The 17,869-nt window shown below is 38.0% G+C and overlaps 2 protein-coding genes across 6 annotated transcripts; both read left to right on the top strand.

Moving 5' to 3' along the window:
- The first annotated feature begins 516 nt into the window (after positions 1-516).
- On the top strand, positions 517-4,528 carry LOC117617134 (E3 ubiquitin-protein ligase ZNF598-like). Its single transcript, XM_034346402.1, has 7 exons — positions 517-987; positions 1,266-1,568; positions 1,679-1,887; positions 1,984-2,032; positions 2,121-2,210; positions 2,300-2,362; positions 2,511-4,528. Exons 1-7 carry the CDS (start codon positions 820-822, stop codon positions 4,248-4,250), a joined length of 2,622 nt encoding a protein of 873 aa, XP_034202293.1. The 5' UTR covers positions 517-819; the 3' UTR covers positions 4,251-4,528.
- A 4,947-nt stretch (positions 4,529-9,475) lies between these two features.
- On the top strand, positions 9,476-17,456 carry LOC117617132 (retinoblastoma-related protein). Of its 5 annotated transcripts, none has more exons than XM_034346398.1 (19): positions 9,480-9,654; positions 10,132-10,261; positions 10,451-10,555; positions 10,702-10,844; positions 10,944-11,040; positions 11,163-11,209; positions 12,610-12,808; positions 13,057-13,123; positions 13,317-13,496; positions 13,587-13,780; positions 13,913-14,783; positions 14,984-15,146; positions 15,420-15,492; positions 15,705-15,881; positions 15,963-16,082; positions 16,159-16,306; positions 16,425-16,537; positions 16,871-16,986; positions 17,100-17,456. In XM_034346398.1, exons 2-19 carry the CDS (start codon positions 10,139-10,141, stop codon positions 17,242-17,244), a joined length of 3,081 nt encoding a protein of 1,026 aa, XP_034202289.1. In that variant the 5' UTR covers positions 9,480-9,654; positions 10,132-10,138; the 3' UTR covers positions 17,245-17,456. The 5 variants fall into 5 exon arrangements, with proteins under 5 accessions (XP_034202292.1, XP_034202289.1, XP_034202288.1 ...); XM_034346397.1 differs by having other exon boundaries at positions 10,128-10,261; XM_034346399.1 differs by lacking the exon at positions 9,480-9,654 and adding an exon at positions 9,833-10,017 and having other exon boundaries at positions 10,128-10,261.
- The last annotated feature ends 413 nt before the right edge of the window (positions 17,457-17,869 follow it).

Genomic DNA, 17,869 nt, shown 5'->3' with positions numbered 1-17,869 from the left:
TCCTCACTTAATAAAGTGTTTTCTTTCTTAGTATTTTTTTAATCAACTAGAGGCATTTGTGATATTATGAAAGGCATTTTTCCAACAATAAGGTGTTGGCTGGATTGAATAAGGCATTTAGCGTGCCCCATTGAGCTTTGACGTGCTTCCAGGTAATCATAAGTTCAAATCCCCATGATGTCTACGTGTGTAAAAAACAAAAAAAACAAAAAAAACAATTTACCCGTGACAAAACAAATACTCTTCAATGAGTATGGGTACGAATTTTATAGCATTGAAAAGTTTAAAAATAATATTTAATTTGCCAAGATATTTGAAGCTTCCTTACAGCAGTTAATAATTTTCATTAATCATACAATATTTTTCTTATTTCTGTGTTTTCACCGGTACCTTTACCTTATTTATGTAAAATTATAATAAAATATAATTAAAAACGGGTTTTTTCGTTTGCGCAAATTTTAATAGAAAGGGGAAACAAAACGAAAAAACCTTTCCAAATTCTCCTACCTAGACGATGAAGTCCTACTTTATTACGGAATTGCCCCCTCACTATTTCATTCAGGATTCTCCACATTCCAACTTCTTTGCGGAGTTGTATAGCATCCGCCTTCAAGGCTCTTCGGCAATACAAAACCTTTGCAATTTCTCCACCGACTCAATCTTTGCATCCCTTCTCAATTTGATACCCAAAATATCAAATTCAATCTGTTTTATTTTCTCCGTTCAAAAACCCAAAGATCCCCTCTCCTCCGTCTTCAACCACCGATTTAGGGTTTCAGTTCTCCAATCCCAGAGTCACACAGAGAGCAAACGATAGCCATGGATGATAGCTGCGCTGTGTGTGCCGATGCTCTCGAATGGGTCGCTTACGGGGCTTGTGGACATCGCGAGGTGTGCTCCACCTGCGTCGTTCGTCTCCGCTTCATCTGCCAGGATCGCCGATGCTGCATCTGCAAGACCGAGTCCGACGCCGTTTTCGTCACCAAGGTAAGGGCTTTTTCTTTATCTCGAGTTTTTATTATTTTTTCAATTTACGAGTCTGTGTTGAAATTTCAAATAATAATTGAAATTTGCGATTTTAGCACACGTAGCAGCTCGAAAGTAATTTACTTTTTGTGTTTTGGAGAATCTGAATGTTCTTTCTTCTGGCTTTGAGGATGTTACCCCTTTCCGCCGTTCCATTGATGTTTTACACTGTCTTCTTCTCTGCTTCTGGTTTCTTTATGATAGATTGGTGATATGGTGTGCTTTTTCTATCTTTGCAGGCTCTAGGAGATTATACAAGGATGATTAGTGACTTCTCAGTCTTGCCATCTGAAGTAAGGGAGGGTCGTGTGGGATCATATTGGTACCATGAGGACACACAAGCGTTTTTTGATGACGTGGACCACTACAAGATGATCAAGGCAATGTGCAAGCTTTCATGCAGCGAATGTGACAAGACGGAGGAGCAATCAAATGACGGCCCGAAGCGTCGGGGGAAGATTCGGAACGTTGAACAGCTGAAGGGCCATTTATTTCACAAACATAGGTTGTTCATGTGCTCTTTATGTTTGGAAGGGAGGAAGGTAGAATCCATATACATGACTGCTATGAGACTTGAGATTTATCGTATATTTACACTTTAAGCAGAGCTTTTGTTCTATTGTAATCCATTGGCTTCTTATGCACTACACAGGTGTTTATTTGTGAACAAAAATTGTATACTAGAGCACAATTGAATCAGCATATAAACTCGGGTGACTCTGAAGTGGATGGAACTGAGAGTGAAAGAGGTGGCTTCATGGGACATCCTATGTGTGAGTTTTGCCGAACCCCATTCTACGGAGATAATGAACTGTACTCCCACATGTCTACTGAACACTATACTTGTCATATATGCCAAAGGTAAGTAAGCTGTCTTTTACTGAAATAAATGCTGTGTTTTCATTGTAATGTAGAATAAGTTTAAGCTCATATGAGATCCTGTGCTGATCAATGCAGGCAGCATCCTGGACAGTATGAATATTATAAGAATTACGATGACCTGGAGGCAAGTTATTGGTGATTTTGTTATTTATTTTGTTTGTGGTGCCCTGTATGAGTTTTGAAATATTTTTTTTTTTTTTTTCATGTCATAGATGCACTTCCGCCATGGTCATTTCCTATGTGAAGATGAGTCCTGCCTCGCCAAAAAGTTTGTTGTCTTTCAATCTGAGGCAGAAATGAAGGTGAATTTTTAGAACGTGAGATATTTTCTGTGTTCCTGCATCTTGTAGCATTTAAGTATTTTGACTTTGCTTTATTTTTTATTTTTCAGAGGCATAATACGATTGAACATGGAGGGCGTTTGTCTCGTTCTAAGCGTAATGCTGCTTTGCAGGTAAATATTCTATTTTTTTTCTTCTTGTCTTGCATTTTCCATTTTACAGCTAGGCTGAGTACTTCTCGCATCTTTTTTATTTATATATTTGTTTTGTTTTGTGAATTTTCTTTTATCTCATATAATTATTATTTTTATTTTGTAACAGATACCAACCAGCTGCCGGTATCAACGAACAAGTGAGCAAGATCATCGACGTGGAAGAGGTGGAAGAGGTCGGACTTTTCGTCGTGATTCTTCTGAAAACCAACTTTCTATGGCTATTCAAGCAAGTTTGGAGACAGCTCATGCTGAAAATACATTCCATGATCCTTCATCCTTCAGTGGGCAAGTTGCTCCACATCTTGGAGATATAAGCGATATTGATCCAATCATTGACCCATTTGAATCATTAAGTACAACGGATATCGAAACATCTTCAAGGTATCGTCAAGCCTTGGGGCATAGTTCTAGTAATGCACCTTTGGAGGAATCTTCCTTTCCTCCCCTCTCAGTGGCACCTAGCAGCAGTCAATCAAACCCCAGATCTGACTCAGATGGTTTGCCTAATAACACCATGGCAGCACATCTTCGGCGCAAGAGCAACCGCAAGGTGGCTGTTAATAGTTCTGGTCAGGCTTGGCCAGCAGCAAGGCGTGGGCCTGTTGTACAACCTACTAGTTCAGCTCAGGCTTGGCCTACAACAAATGTTTCACCTATAATATCTGGTGGTTCTGGTCAGAACAATGGGCCCAAACCATCTAGTTATGCAAGTTCTGCTCAGGGTCAAGTTGAGACTAGACAAACAACAGTTTTGCGCGGTTCTGGTCAGAACAATGGATCCAGACCATCTAGTTATGCAAGTTCCGCTCAGGCTCAAGTTCTTGAGACGAGACAGACAAAAGTACATGGGTTATCATCATCTGGTTCTTTGTGGGATTCAAGCAAAACCAAGTCTGGTAGGATCAGCCACTCTACATCAGCTCCGAATTTGGTTGAAAATGGATCTGTTCAACCTTCGGTTTCAGATTTTCCTCCAGTTTCTGCAGCACCAGTGCGTAAGTTGCCCACAACTAGCCAGGCTGTATTGAAAGTGGGGGATGTTCAAACTGCTAATAAGTCTTTGGTGGAAAAGATTCGTGCCACTCTTGAATTTGACGAAGAAAAATACACTACCTTTAAAGACATATCTGGACAGTATCGTCAAGGTTTAGTCGCCACAGAAATATATTTAGATTTTGTGCGGCAGTTTGGCTTGTTGCATCTTGTCCTTGACTTGGCTAGACTCTGCCCTGATGTTAAGAAGCAGAAAGAGCTGATCGATGCCTACAATGCTAGTATTCGAAACAATATTGCACAAGGTGATGGATGGTCTCAGGGCAGTGTCCGTTTGAAAGAGGGTAATAGTTCTAAGAAAGGTAAAGGGAAGATTTCAGAGGCTGAAAACAGCAATTCTAAGAACACACTAGCAGATAGCTTTCTTAGCTCTGTACGGGAACTTCAATCAAACTACAGGCCTTCTGAAGAAGCGGTGGAGGTGTTGCCAAAGGATGGGTACCGTGCTGCCAAAGAAAAATCAAAGCTGTTAGTTAATGAGCACCAAGAGGAATTAAACTCCCGCAGTCAACCTCTAGTGCAACTAAGGGGCGAAAAGGATTCCCAGACAAATGGTAGTGGATCTAATCCAAATTTAGGGGATGGCGGTGGAGGGAGTAAGCAGCGTAAGAAATCCTCAAAGTTTCATAGGGTCCGACTGGGTGATGGATCTGCTGCAGTGCATTTAGATCTCAGAAATTCTGATCCGCAGCCAGATGCTGGTAATGAGCGATTAGATGGGAGCAGTAACTCAGCTGGAGGATTGCCTGTCCAAGGTGTCTGGCGAAAGGGAACTCAGAAACTCTTTAGTTAGAGGAAAGACCTAAGTTATCAGATTTTTTGTTGTGTCCTGCGTTTACAAATTGAACCAGTAGTACATGGAAAAGAGTTCGGAGGTGGTCCTCATGTTGAACCGACTGGGTTTGCGTGTCGTGGCAATTTTGAAGTTTTTCTTGTTCTTTTGAAGGATCTTGCCTGATTGGGTGCGTTCACATGATCACATCTTCATATTTGTCATCATTATTCTAGTGTTCATATATACTCTTCGGAATGAGAATGCAAAGGTTTTAGACTTGATACAGTTTTGGTTAACGTTTCTGTCCTCGAAATTGGCGTGATTTGTGTTATTTATATGCAAAGGTCCCAAAACTATAATTAACTGAAAGTGCAATCGCGTGATTTTATGGAAGTGCTTTTGTAATCTGGAAAGGCAAAATAAATAAATAAACGCTCTTTTAAGAATTTTTTTTAATGTGATTCTTCCCCTTCCAATCGAAAACAAAATTCCCCAAACACAGAGACAGCCCACTCTCCGCTTGTGGAGTTCACCCTTCTGCCACCCAAGGTAAAACTAGATTTCCTTCTTTGAACTCATAGCCTTTCAGAAAAATTGAACAATAAGGAAAGTGCCTTTTCTTCTGAACAAGTCGATGAACTCCCTCCCATGAAGCAATCTCACCACGCAGCGGCTGGACGAAAGCAGAGGGAAAAGCCTCTCCAACCATTTGTTTTCTGTTCTTTGCAAATCCCTTGAGTGTGGTTGAAACTGTGAAACTTTCAAGATTTGTTGCCTAATAAAGCGATTTTCAGAATGTCCTATGACTACCAAATTACGTAATCCGAATTTGATGTGGTAGACATGGGATGAATGTGTTGTATTATTTCCTCTTCTAAGAGGGTCACTAACTGAAGATTGCAATATCTAGAATATTAGAAATAATAGTGATAGCATGATAAAAGGGCATGAGAAACTAATCAAAGCCCTTGAGCAAGAGTTTTTAGCCTATAATTATAATTATGGAAGAGCAAAACAATTTTTTTTTTTTTTTTTTTTGCAGACAAAATATGAAGAGTTAAAGCATGAGTAGGAGGCAATAGTAATAAATTTTAGAATTATTAATTTAAGATGTCAAGATCTAAGCATGAATTTAGAGGAAAAAGAAAAAGAGGCTAATGAGTCCGATAAAAAAATGGGCTCTTTAGTTTTAACCTATAAAAAACTTAACTAATTTGGAAGAAAGATAATTAATTTTGCTTAATTAATATAAAACCAAAGCCACCTAATTTTACCAAAAGGACATCCAACAACCCTAAAATTACTACATGTGCCATTGTGCTTAACTGTCAAATACAGTTTATTTAACTATAAACCAAAACTTAAAACTGTCAAAACGACATAACATTCCCACAAAACACAACACAAAACGACACTACTCAAATTTAATCACTTCAAAAACTGGTTTCGCGCGACCTTTCATATCCCACTGCAAACCTACAAACTATTCTCCAAAAACAAAGCCGATGAGCAGCAACGGGGACGACCAGAAACAAAGAATATGAGCAACGGCGACGACGACCAACGACGACGAGCAACGACCACCGACGACGATCGAAGCTAAACCGTAAGAAAATGAATCAGTACTCTCTTCGATTTTAGGTTTTACACCGACGACGGTTTCAGTACTGTTTTTGCCTTTTGATTTCTGGTTGTTTGTAGCAAATTTTGACCAGAAACTGCATTACAGTTTCTGGTTCCCCAATTCAATTTCAGAGTGCTTTTTGCTAGGGTTTATGGGAATGTTATAACTGCTCATGAAGTTAAATGTGTTTTGATATTAGTTTCAGTACTGTTTTTGCCTTTTGGTTTCTTTTCACATCAAAAATATCATTAAAAAATATCAAAATTACACACAACGCCACTCCTTCTAAGGTAAGCATACTATGCCACATGTCCACCGTCCGTCGCCGGCCTGCCACCACCACCGCCCGTCGCCAGCCTGCCACCGTCTGCAGGGGACGAACTCTGTTGCCCTTTATTCACCTTTTAAAAAAAAGATTTTGTGTCATTGAATGGACTCGAACCTTGACCCTCAAAGGAGGAAGGCTCACTCACAAACTACTACACCAAACTTGATTTTGTAATATTTATTCAGTTATACAATATTTATATCAATAATCAACGATATTTAAAATAAAAAAATCATTTCAACACTTATTCACACAAAAACTGCAAATAAAAACAGAAACTGCAACAAAAATACAATGTAGATATCAATTATGTTTTTGAAAAAAAAAACAACTACAAAAACAATTGTAATTAAATGAAAACTGCAATGCAGTTTCCAGTTTCCAAAAGTCCAATTTTGAGTTCCCTTGCTCTTGGGTAGTTCTACTCTTCTCTTTCCCACCCAATTCCTCATCTGGGTAGCCTCTACTTTTCAAATTGGTGAGGTTGAAGGCTAAGGAAAGAATAAAAATCAAATTGTAATTAAAATGAAAACTACAATGCAGTTTCCAGTTTCCAAAAGTCCAATTTTGAGTTCCCTTGCTCTTGGGGTAGTTTTACTCTTTTCTTGCCCACCTCATTCCTCATACGGGTAGCCTCTACTCTTCAAATTGGTGAGGTTGAAGGCCAAGGAAAGAGCAAAAATCCAATTGTAATTAAATGAAAACTGCAATGCAGTTTCCAAAAGTCCAATTTTGAGTTATCTTGCTCTTGGGTAGTTCTACTCTTCTCTTGCCCACCCAATTCCTCATCTGGGTAACCTCTACTCTTCAAATTGGTGAGGTTGAAGGCCAAGGACGAGCAAAAATCCAATTGTAATTAAATGAAAACTACAATGCAGTTTCCGAAAGTCCAATTTTGAGTTCCCTTGCTCTTGGGTAGTTCTACTCTTCTCTTGCCCACTCAATTCCTCATCTGGGTAGCCTCTACTCTTCAAACTGGTGAGGCTGAAGGCCAAGGAAAGAACAAAAATCAATTTGTAATTAAATGAAAACTGAAATACAGTTTTCAAAACTGCAATGCAGTTTGTGTAAAACTACAATGCAGAACCTGTACAATGTAGTTTTGCAATACCATTTCCAAATCAAAAAGTTCAAACCCATGCACCAAAAAGCTAAACCAAAAAGTTTTGCAATACCATTGACAATAGATATCAACGACTAAAATAGTAAGGATGCAAGGTGGAGATTTAAACAATAGATCAAAACATTGATGTGAAGTCTGATATGAAATTAATATCACAAGAATTGAGCAACTAACAAAAAAAAACATTACACGAAAACTGGAAAATCGACTCCCTACAAACAGCTTCATTTCAGTACTACCTTGTTGATGCTACAGATATCAACAATCATCTTTCTCCAAGACTGCAACGTAAAAGCCTTGAAAATTCAAACGTGCAAAATCTAACATGAAGGTTACATAAAAAATTAATAAGCAATTCATAGAAACAAATGACCAATTGAGAAGCCACTTTCACTTAAAAGAAATGACAGCAAATTGGGAGAGGAAGTGATAGTTCATATATAACTGTACCCGAAGATACACTTTAAGAGCCCTACTTATCAGAGCAATGACTAGCCATTACTGGCTAAAGAAAAGGATAATCTCATTAAAAGGTGTGAGGTGAACATGTGGAAGGGATAGAAAACACCAACCATAAACAAGACTGAAATTCTATAGAAATAAAAAATTATACAAAAGTAACATCACTAGTTAAATGTGCATCCATATCAGTTCAATATTTCTTAAAATAACAAATTTTCATAAGCTTCACAAAGAGAGAGAAAAACACAAGTCATAAGATTATCAGGGCTTGACATTGATGTGAAGTCTGATATGAAAATAATATCACAAGATCTGAGCAATTAACAAAAAAACATTACACGAAAACTGGAGATTGGAACCTTGGATGTTCTAATCTTTGTTATTCGAAGGGATGAGCCACAAGTCAATCAATCTTGAACTCAGCAAGATAGCAATCACAATGTCTTTCATCTTGAGCTAGAAGACCTTGGAGTCGCCAGTGAATGTCAAAGGGATGAGCCGCGGGTCAAGCAGTTTGAGAATTCCATCGCATATCGACCTCTCGATCTTGGATCCATGATCGCAGATCATGGCGATGTGGTCGTCGTTGATGCGGAGAGAGAGAGAGAGAGAGAGAGAGAGAGAGAGAGAGAGAGAGCAATGAATTTAGGTCAGGGTTTTAAATAAAAAGGGTATAATTGTCCCTTCAGTGACTAATGTAAGGTGGGTCAATGAATTTGGGTCTCCACTTTGGCCAAATCCAAAACAAAATACAATTTCTTGGTATTAAAACCAAAACAGAAATACTGTTTATCTCAAACACTAATTAGTAAAGAAAAAAAATTATACTTAAGAAAAAATCTAAAACTCATATTTTCTTCAAGGTTTAGTTAGAGAAACATTGAAGTATGTAACAGAAGATACTAGAAATCATATGATTAAGTTATGAGTATAAGAAAAATACTACACGCCTACTATATATTCAAGCATTTCTCTCAGCTAAAAAATAATCAACAACTAGGCATAAAAGTCATTACCAAAATTTGATCTCATTTTACTATTATTTACTTAGCTAGCATAAATATGGTAGAATATAGAGATTTATATTTGAAGTACATTTTTAGCCGGGTATGGTTACTTAGAGACTAAGAAAATATTTTAGTGTCTCTAGCATTTTTAGCCGAATATGGTTAGAACACCTCTATATTGAAAGTAATCACCCACCCCAGCGGGGCCGGGGCGGCGCTTATAAATAAAAAAGAGGGGTGTTATTGTCCAATTACTAAAACTTTTGTCCTATGAATACACCCTCGGTATGGGCTGAATCAATAATGTCCCAAAAAACTTAAAGCAATGCGGCTGTTGAGTGGGCCCTGAAGGGAAGAAAACGACATTCAGATGCCGGAAGACGACAAAACCCCAGTGGGCGCCGCCCCTCCCACATGTGGGCCGTGGGCCGTTTCGTTTTAACCGAGAGGACTATACGTCAATGTACCTAACAGTAAACACTTTCGTCACCGTGCCGTAACGGCAGAGGAAAGGTTCAATTACATTCCGCGCAGCGAATCTCGTCAGTCGTAACGGTGAGAAATTTTGGCGGTAAAAAACACCTAACCTGGATTACGTGGCCGAATGCCATTGGCTGCGGATGTGTGTATGTATGTGATTCATGATGGCATGGCATGTTGTTTTTCCCGCGCGACCTCATGCCGGTTTTCCCCCAAAAAGAGGCCTAAAACCAAAACCAATTAGAGAGAGAAAGGAAGAGAAGATAGATAGGGTTCGAAATCACAGAGAGAAGAGAGAGAGAGAGAGAGAGAGAGAGAGAGAGAGAGAGGGCTCTGCTTTGGAACGCCATCGTTTTGTGTGTTACATTGACAGATCTACTGCTGTCTTAGAGCTCAGGGTAAGAGATCAGATAGATAGATCTCCACGGGTTTCACCTCGAAAGCAACTCCTTATGCTTTTTCTTTTTTCTTTTTTTCTTTTAAAAGATGCAATTTTTGGGTCTCGTTTTCTTTTTGTCATGCTTTTTGTGCTTGTTGGCTGTTTGTTCTTTGAAATGTTACTTTTTTTTGCTTTTTGGAGTATAAACTTGGCTTGAATTTTTCCGAAGAGAGAGATAAACAAAATCACTTGCTAAACGGGTCGGGCACAGTGAGAATTTGGGTTTGGGTTTTGGAAATTTTTTCGTTATTTTCTGGGCATGGATGTGGGGATTTTGGGTGTTTTTAATAGTGGGGTTTTGCAATTCATTTACTTGCATCCTGTAATTCACGTAAAAACCTTTCAATTTTCTTTTGTTTTTATAAGAAATTGTCCCTTGAAATGAACTTTTTTTTTTTTTTGGTGGTAATTTTGATTTTTGGCTTGGTTCAGCTAGGGTTTAGATGAGTCCACCTGCTATGGTGAAGATGGAAGATACGAACCCTGAAATTTCAGCTTCCAACAGCTCAAATTCCGAAAGCAGAGATTCAGACCCCGTCGGAGCTCGATTTACTGATTTGTGCAAGGTTGCCACTTTTTACCCTTTTTACTGTAATCGAATTTATCCTTTTGTTGTTTCTTATTATAAATGTCATTTTGTTTGTAACGTTTAGTTTATAAACTATACTTTCGTTTACTTTTAGAATTTCTTTCTTTGTTTCCATTGTCATTTCTTGATTTTAGTTCCTGTGAATATATATGGTTTCTAATTTCAGAATGGATTGTCGTTGGATGAGAATCCTTACACGCAAGCTATGAAGCTGTTCAAAGAAACGAAACATCTATTAATATCAAATGCTTCGGCTATTGGAAATGGAACAGTATGTGTTTTAATCATTTTCCCATTGTATAGCCATTATCTGTGTTATGTTGAAATAAGGTCTGAGGTGATATCTTTTTGGATAGTTTTGCTGGAAGACTTGCTTAAATCTGAACTCGTTGTAACTTAAATGCATTTTCTGTACAGCCTGAAGAAGCAGAAAGGTTCTGGTTTGCCTTTGTTTTGTACTCCGTGAAAACATTGAGTGAGAAGAATTCAGACAATTCTCAGCTGAGCTCTGATGATAATGGTTTTTCTCTCTTCCAAATTTTGAGAGCTGTGAAGCTGAAGTATGTTGTTTGCCAATCTGTTTTTTCGCTTTAGCTTACAATTAGCTTCTCGTCAATTCTTGTCATCTTATCTTCTTCTTTTTTTGGGGTGTTTTACAGCATTGTAGATTTTTTCAAGGAGCTTCCTCAGTTTGTTGTTAAGGCTGGCCCGATTTTGAGTAATCTTTATGGCATAGATTGGGAAAACAAACTTGAGGTATTGACTTGTCAGAGAGTTAGCTTATGCTTGTAAAGACTGTGTTGTTATTTCTTTGGACTTTCTGTTTCCAGGAAGTTACTTGATCCTTTGCTCATGAGTTTGACTTCTTAATTTATTAGGCAAAAGAGTTGCAGGCAAATTTTGTGTACTTGAGCCTGTTAAGCAAGTGAGTGTCCTTTCTTCTGCACCATTGTGCCTGATGTATTATTATGTCTGATGGTTTAAGAATTTTTCCTCTCTTAAAATTTTGCATTATCTTGTGTAAGATCTCTATACTTAGGATGAAACTAATAATGTGGTATTGCATGTGTGGTGATGTCAGATATGGAAATTAATGGTAGTGGCTTGACATGGCAAAACGTTTATTAGGCTGTAGTGGAAATGGGTGGCTGGACTGTGAAATTGATTAGCAATAATGTTCATTACAAAAGGGACGATAAAAGAAATATGTAATGCAACTTCTTTGATATCTTCACTTAATTCTTTAAGGTTGACTAATAGCACCAGAACTAATTTGTTGATCTCATCCTTATAAGTATATGGTGTTAAAAACAACCTGGTTTTTATGTTATGTTGTGAAATACTACGCTTCCAGTTTAGTGATGAGCCTTATGAATTAATTCATGCTACCATTAACTGTTGTCACTGAATGCTATAGGCACATGAAATTAATTTGAATAGTGAAGATTTAACTTGATGCTAGGAACGCTGCTTTAGTGGTTTATTAAGCTTTATTCTTTATTTCTAGAAAACACATTGAGTTGTGACTGGTGAGCAGTATGGACTTCTTATACTTTAAAAACTTAAGGTTTAGGGTTTTCCTGAGCATTTATGATTTTTCTGCTCTGTAACATGATGATTACATATATTTAGAAATCTGGGTTGCATTAAACTTATTGTCTACCTTTCAATCTATTTTCCTGCCCTTTGGATTCATTTTCATGCTTCTAAGCTTTTCCTGACCTAGCGAAAAAAGAGTTAAAACAATAGGAAATGAATAAAAGGAAAGTACACTAAAGTGGTGTGGTTTGATCTTTAGGATAGTTGACTACATGGTTGAAACCTGTTGTACATCATGCAACACCCCTATGGAGGACTCCTTTTGATCTTCTGTCTATCTAATTGCAGTTTCATGAACTTTTAATAGATATGCTGAAATCACTAAGACCCTACAGGGGTGTGTTTCCTATGCAGTCTGGCAATCCATGTTTTTGCATGCTCCACATTGATATTTAGCACAAAATTAACATTATATGGACGAAAAGTTACCATTAGTTTGATTTCCATTTAATTCAGACCAGATTAGTAATCACATTGAGATGATCCAAGGGACATATGCAGCATAATTTCATTCATATATTTTGCGAACTATGCATGGTGCTGCATCATTTTAGGCAGAGGTCATGTATGCATGGTGCTGCATCATTTTAGGCGGAGGTCATGTTTGATGTTTCGTTGTACGTGTAATAAATGTGTTTCATTGCACTTTGTTCAGTATGAATTGCTTTCGTTATGTGAGAGGTTTTAAGCTGATAGAGTCTTATCATAAATTTTTAATGCTTCAAGGTACTACAAACGTGCATACCGAGAATTCTTCTTGACAAGTGATGCAAATGCCGATAAGCAGTCAGCTGTTGCCAGTGGCACTGGCTATGTGTCGGAGTATCATCGTTTTGGATGGTTGCTGTTTTTGGCCCTTCGTGTACACGTATTCAGCCGATTTAAGGACCTGTTGACTTGCGCAAATGGATTGGTTGCCATTTTGGTCAGTTGCATTACTGTATTACTTATATTAGTTAGTGATATTAGGATGGCAGTCAGTTACTTGAAATGTCAAACATAATATTAATTTCAATTTTACAGTAAACAAGAGATAGGTTGCTTAAGAAGTGTGAAAACATTATGTTATATTATGTATATATATATGTATATATTTATGTACATACATATATGCTTTTTGGCTTCCTACATTAACGTGTATTTTCTCTTACCACTTGGTTTTCCCTTTTACAGGCAATTTTAATTATTCATGTTCCTGTTCGCTTCAGAAAATTCAGCATCCATGATTCAACACACTTTGGTAATACTTTCATTTGGTTTATTTAGCACTTTGTATTGTATGTTTTCATTTCATTTTAAAGGAGGGATGTTTAATTTTTCAAATTTTCTTTGGCTTTTGTTCATCTCCCCCATGCTTTTTCCCTTTATCTTTTGGGGTGGGTTTCCGTTTTGGCATTCTTCGTTGGAGCTGATTTGGTTAATGTCCAATTCAGTGAAGAAAGGCGGCAAAGGTGTGGACCTGCTTGCATCCCTTTGCAACATTTATGACACCTCAGAAGATGAGTTGAGAAATACAATGGAAATGGCTAATGCTTTAATAGCAGACATTCTGAAGAAGAAGCCCTGTTCAGCGTCTGAGTGTGTACATGAAAATCTAGAGAATATGGATCCAGGTTTGATTGACAATTTTCTCCTTTGTACACAAATCACAGGTTCCTTTGTCATTTATCAATGATTCTGAGATCTGTTCCTGTTTAATGCAGATGGTTTGACCTACTTTGAAGGTCTTATGGAGGAGCCATCATTGTCATCCAGTTTAGATATTCTAGAAAAAGATTATGATGATGCAATTCGGAGTAAGGGTGAACTTGATGAGAGAGTCTTCATCAACGAAGAAGATAGCTTACTTGGTTCAAGGAGCATTTCTGGAGGATCCATGAATTTATCTGGTGTGAAGGTATGCTTTTAATAAATTGCACCATTCAGGTCCATGCATTTTTTATTTTGAATGTTCTTCTTTGTTTCTTCCATTGCTTCCATTTTGTGTAGAGCGCATTTGTTGATAGTTTCATATATTCTGTTATGACAGAGGAAAGTTGATTCCATTGCCTCCCCAACAAAGACAATTACAAGTCCACTCTCTCCCCATCGCTCTCCTGCATCTCATGTTAATGGTGGTGCTAATTCAAAGATGGTAGCTACCCCTGTGAGCACTGCAATGACAACTGCAAAGTGGCTTCGGACATTTATTTCTCCACTCCCATCGAAACCCTCAACTGAGCTGGAGGGATTCCTGGCATCATGTGATAGGGACGTTACCAATGATGTGATACGCAGGGCACAAGTAATATTGGAGGCTATATTTCCCAGTATTTCTTTGGGAGAACGATGTGTAACTGGTAGCCTGCAAGGTGCTAACCTCATGGACAACATCTGGGCAGAACAACGGAGATTGGAAGCACTCAAACTTTATTATAGAGTTTTGGAGGCAATGTGTAGGGCAGAGGCTCAAATACTGCATGCAACGAATTTGACCTCTTTATTAACGAATGAGAGGTTCCATAGATGCATGCTAGCCTGCTCTGCAGAGTTAGTCCTGGCAACACATAAGACTGTCACAATGTTGTTTCCAGCAGTATTGGAGAGGACAGGTATTACAGCTTTTGATCTTAGCAAGGTGATAGAGAGCTTCATTAGACATGAGGAATCTCTCCCAAGAGAATTAAGACGACATTTGAATTCATTGGAAGAACGGCTTTTGGAGAGCATGGTATGGGAAAAGGGTTCCTCGATGTATAATTCTTTGACTGTTGCAAGACCAGCTCTCTCAGCAGAAATAAATCGTCTTATGTTATTAGCAGAGCCTATGCCATCTTTGGATGAAATTGCCATGCAAATTAACTTCTCATGTGGAGGGCTGCCTCCGGTACCTTCTTTACAGAAGCATGAGAATTCACCAGGTATTTACTTTATATATACACGTATATTTATCTGTATTTATACCCCTCTTCTTAAATCTGAAGTTCTAATGGGGGTCCCTCTATTTAATATGGCCCACGTAAGTCCATGGACATTGGAAATGGATTTACATCAACTTAGTGGCAGACAATTTAGTAATGTGCCGAAGTGGTGAGTTCATCTTTTTATTCTTAATTTTCAGGTCAGAATGGAGATATCAGGTCTCCAAAGAGACTCTGCACGGATTATAGAAGTGTATTATTGGAGCGGAATTCCTTTACATCGCCTGTGAAAGATCGTCTTCTGGCCTTAAGTAACCTTAAGTCAAAACTGCCACCGCCTCCTTTACAGTCTGCATTTGCCAGGTATCAGTCTCGCTGTCCCAGGAACTAGTAAATCTATTTCTTTGTAGCAACTTACTGTTGAAGAATGTAAAGTCCCACATCAGAAACTTGACCAAATAAAATAAAATAAATAAGTGAATAGTTCCACACCTGCATGTGCATTTGGTTAAGTTGGGGACAATATTGGTGTTAGACCAGTTGGTAGTGGGCCGCTGGTCCGTCTATGAAATCTTGACACATACTGCTCCATTTGTTCTCTTATTGGTATTATACTTCTGAAATTCCTGTGTGCAGTCCAACTCGGCCAAATCCAGGAGGTGGAGGGGAAACATGTGCAGAAACTGGAATTAGTATTTTCTTTAGCAAGGTGCGAGGCTCTTTTCCAGCAAAATAGTTTTCTTTTTATTTTTCCTGTAAATAATCAGAGGATCTGCCTGATTGAAGAGGGTGTGTGTTGTAGATATTGTTCATATCCCAATGAAGATCTTTTTGTTTGGCATGTGTAGTCACTTGACCTCATAATTCTGCTTCGTTACAATTTATCCTCTGCTTTATACGTAGTACATTTCTTGTCTTTAGATAGTCAAGCTGGCGGCTGTCAGAATCAATGGTATGGTTGAAAGGATGCAACTGTCTCAGCAGATCAGAGAGAATGTTTATCGTCTCTTTCAACAAATCCTTGTTCAGCGGACATCTCTCTTTTTTAACCGCCATATCGACCAGATTATTCTTTGTTGTTTTTATGGAGTTGCGAAGGTGTGATATTACTTCTGACAGTTTTATGGGATTTAAATAATTTTCTTCTTTTCTTACACATCCACTGTTTTCTGGTTGTAGATTTCTCAACTTACTCTGACATTTAGGGAAATCATACATAACTATAGAAAGCAACCACAATGTAAATCCCTAGTTTTTCGAAGTGTGTATGTTGATTGGCCTCCAGCACGCCGCAATGGGGTATGTTGCCTAAACTTTGCTGTATGACTGTTGGTTTTCTGGATAGATCCCAACCCTTCTCATGTTTTGGAAACAGAGGCCAGCACAGGAACACGTCGATGTCATTACATTTTACAATGAAATATTCATTCCTTCTGTGAAATCTCTGCTTGTTGAGCTAGGATCTGCTGGTCCAACAACCACAAGAGCTAACGTAGTTCCTGAAGCAAATAATAACAATGATGGTATGTGATTGTTAAAACTTATGTGTAACTGCCACAATTTATTTTCTGTTTCTTTTGGAATATTCATCTCCACCCTTCCCTAATAAGCTCATCTTTGTATTTTTTACTGGTGAATTAGCTCAATGTCCAGGATCACCTAAAGTGTCCACTTTTCCAACTCTCCCTGATATGTCTCCAAAGAAAGTATCTGCAGCACACAATGTTTATGTCTCTCCATTGCGATCATCTAAGGTACTTCTTTAGTTGTTTAGTTCTCTAGAATCATGGCTTTTCCTTTATTTAATTGTTTTGTTTACTTTTACCACTAACATGTTGATTCACATATATGAATTGCCTCTTAGAATCAAAGAAGTCATTTTTAACGCAAAGTTATGGTACTATGTTTTGGTCACCAATTTATTTAACATAACTAGTTTTCTATTACTTTAATCTTGAATCTCAACAGTCTTTGATGGGTCAAACATTGCAATTTTGTTACTTGCTATGGGGGTTTAGTGAAGCTCAGTGACATGTTATAGGCAATCGTTTAACTCAGGCAAATTTGATATTTTGAACTGTCCACAGATGGATGCTTTGATCTCGCATAGCTCAAAAAGCTATTATGCTTGTGTTGGAGAGAGCACCCATGCGTATCAAAGCCCTTCAAAAGATCTCACTGCCATTAACAACCGCTTGAATGGGTATATTATACTATTATTATTAGTTTATGGATGATATTATTAATATTTTACTAAGGTTTACCAAATGAATGTTTCTGATGCATTTTGTATTGCATTTTTTTGATTTTTTTCAGTACGCGAAAGCTGAGAGGCACTCTCAACTTCGACAATGTCGATGTGGGGTTGGTCAGTGATTCTATGGTGGCCAACAGCCTCTACCTTCAAAATCAAAATGGGTCATTAGAAGCACCAGTGAAAACTGAGCAACCTGACTTATAATCTGACGGCTGTATAGTTATAGCTTTTCTGTGTATGTAAATCCAGTTGTTTTTTATATTCTTCATAGTTGTATACATTTTCTTCTGTTTATGACACGGGGTGCTGAATGATGAGCGGCCAAGTTATGTAGAATGGCCACCACAGGCCCCCTTTCCCATGTTAGGTGGTAGGAGAATCCTTAGCTAATTTAATGAAAATTTTGTTTTTCCCTTTTTCCTTGCCTTTCTATGGTTCAAGTAATTGTATCCCGATTCTCCAAAAGCATCTCCAAAGGATGTCAAATTGCCAAGTCGACATGAAATGATGAAAACAAAATTATTGGAGTTTGGTTTCGCTCTTGAATGAGTTATGTACCGTTGAATGAGTTCTGTACCGTTTCGTTTAAAAATTAGTAATAAATAATAAGATCTGAAGTAAATGTCGTAATTTTGGATGTATTTAAACACCAAGGATCTGAATTCATTCTAGTGGGTTTCGATCGATGGTGTTTCCTCAGCTGATCTACCGCTGCCTCCTTGATCACAATTTTATAAGTTACATTTTGATGGGTTTGGTAAAAGAACTGGACAGATAGATTTTGTTATAAGAGATTTGCAAGGTAATGCGACAATTGGTGGAGCTTTTC

Source organism: Prunus dulcis, chromosome 2 (assembly GCF_902201215.1).
Source record: "Prunus dulcis chromosome 2, ALMONDv2, whole genome shotgun sequence".
NCBI classification, from domain to species: domain Eukaryota; kingdom Viridiplantae; phylum Streptophyta; class Magnoliopsida; order Rosales; family Rosaceae; genus Prunus; species Prunus dulcis.
This window is presented reverse-complemented; position numbering and strand designations above follow the sequence as displayed.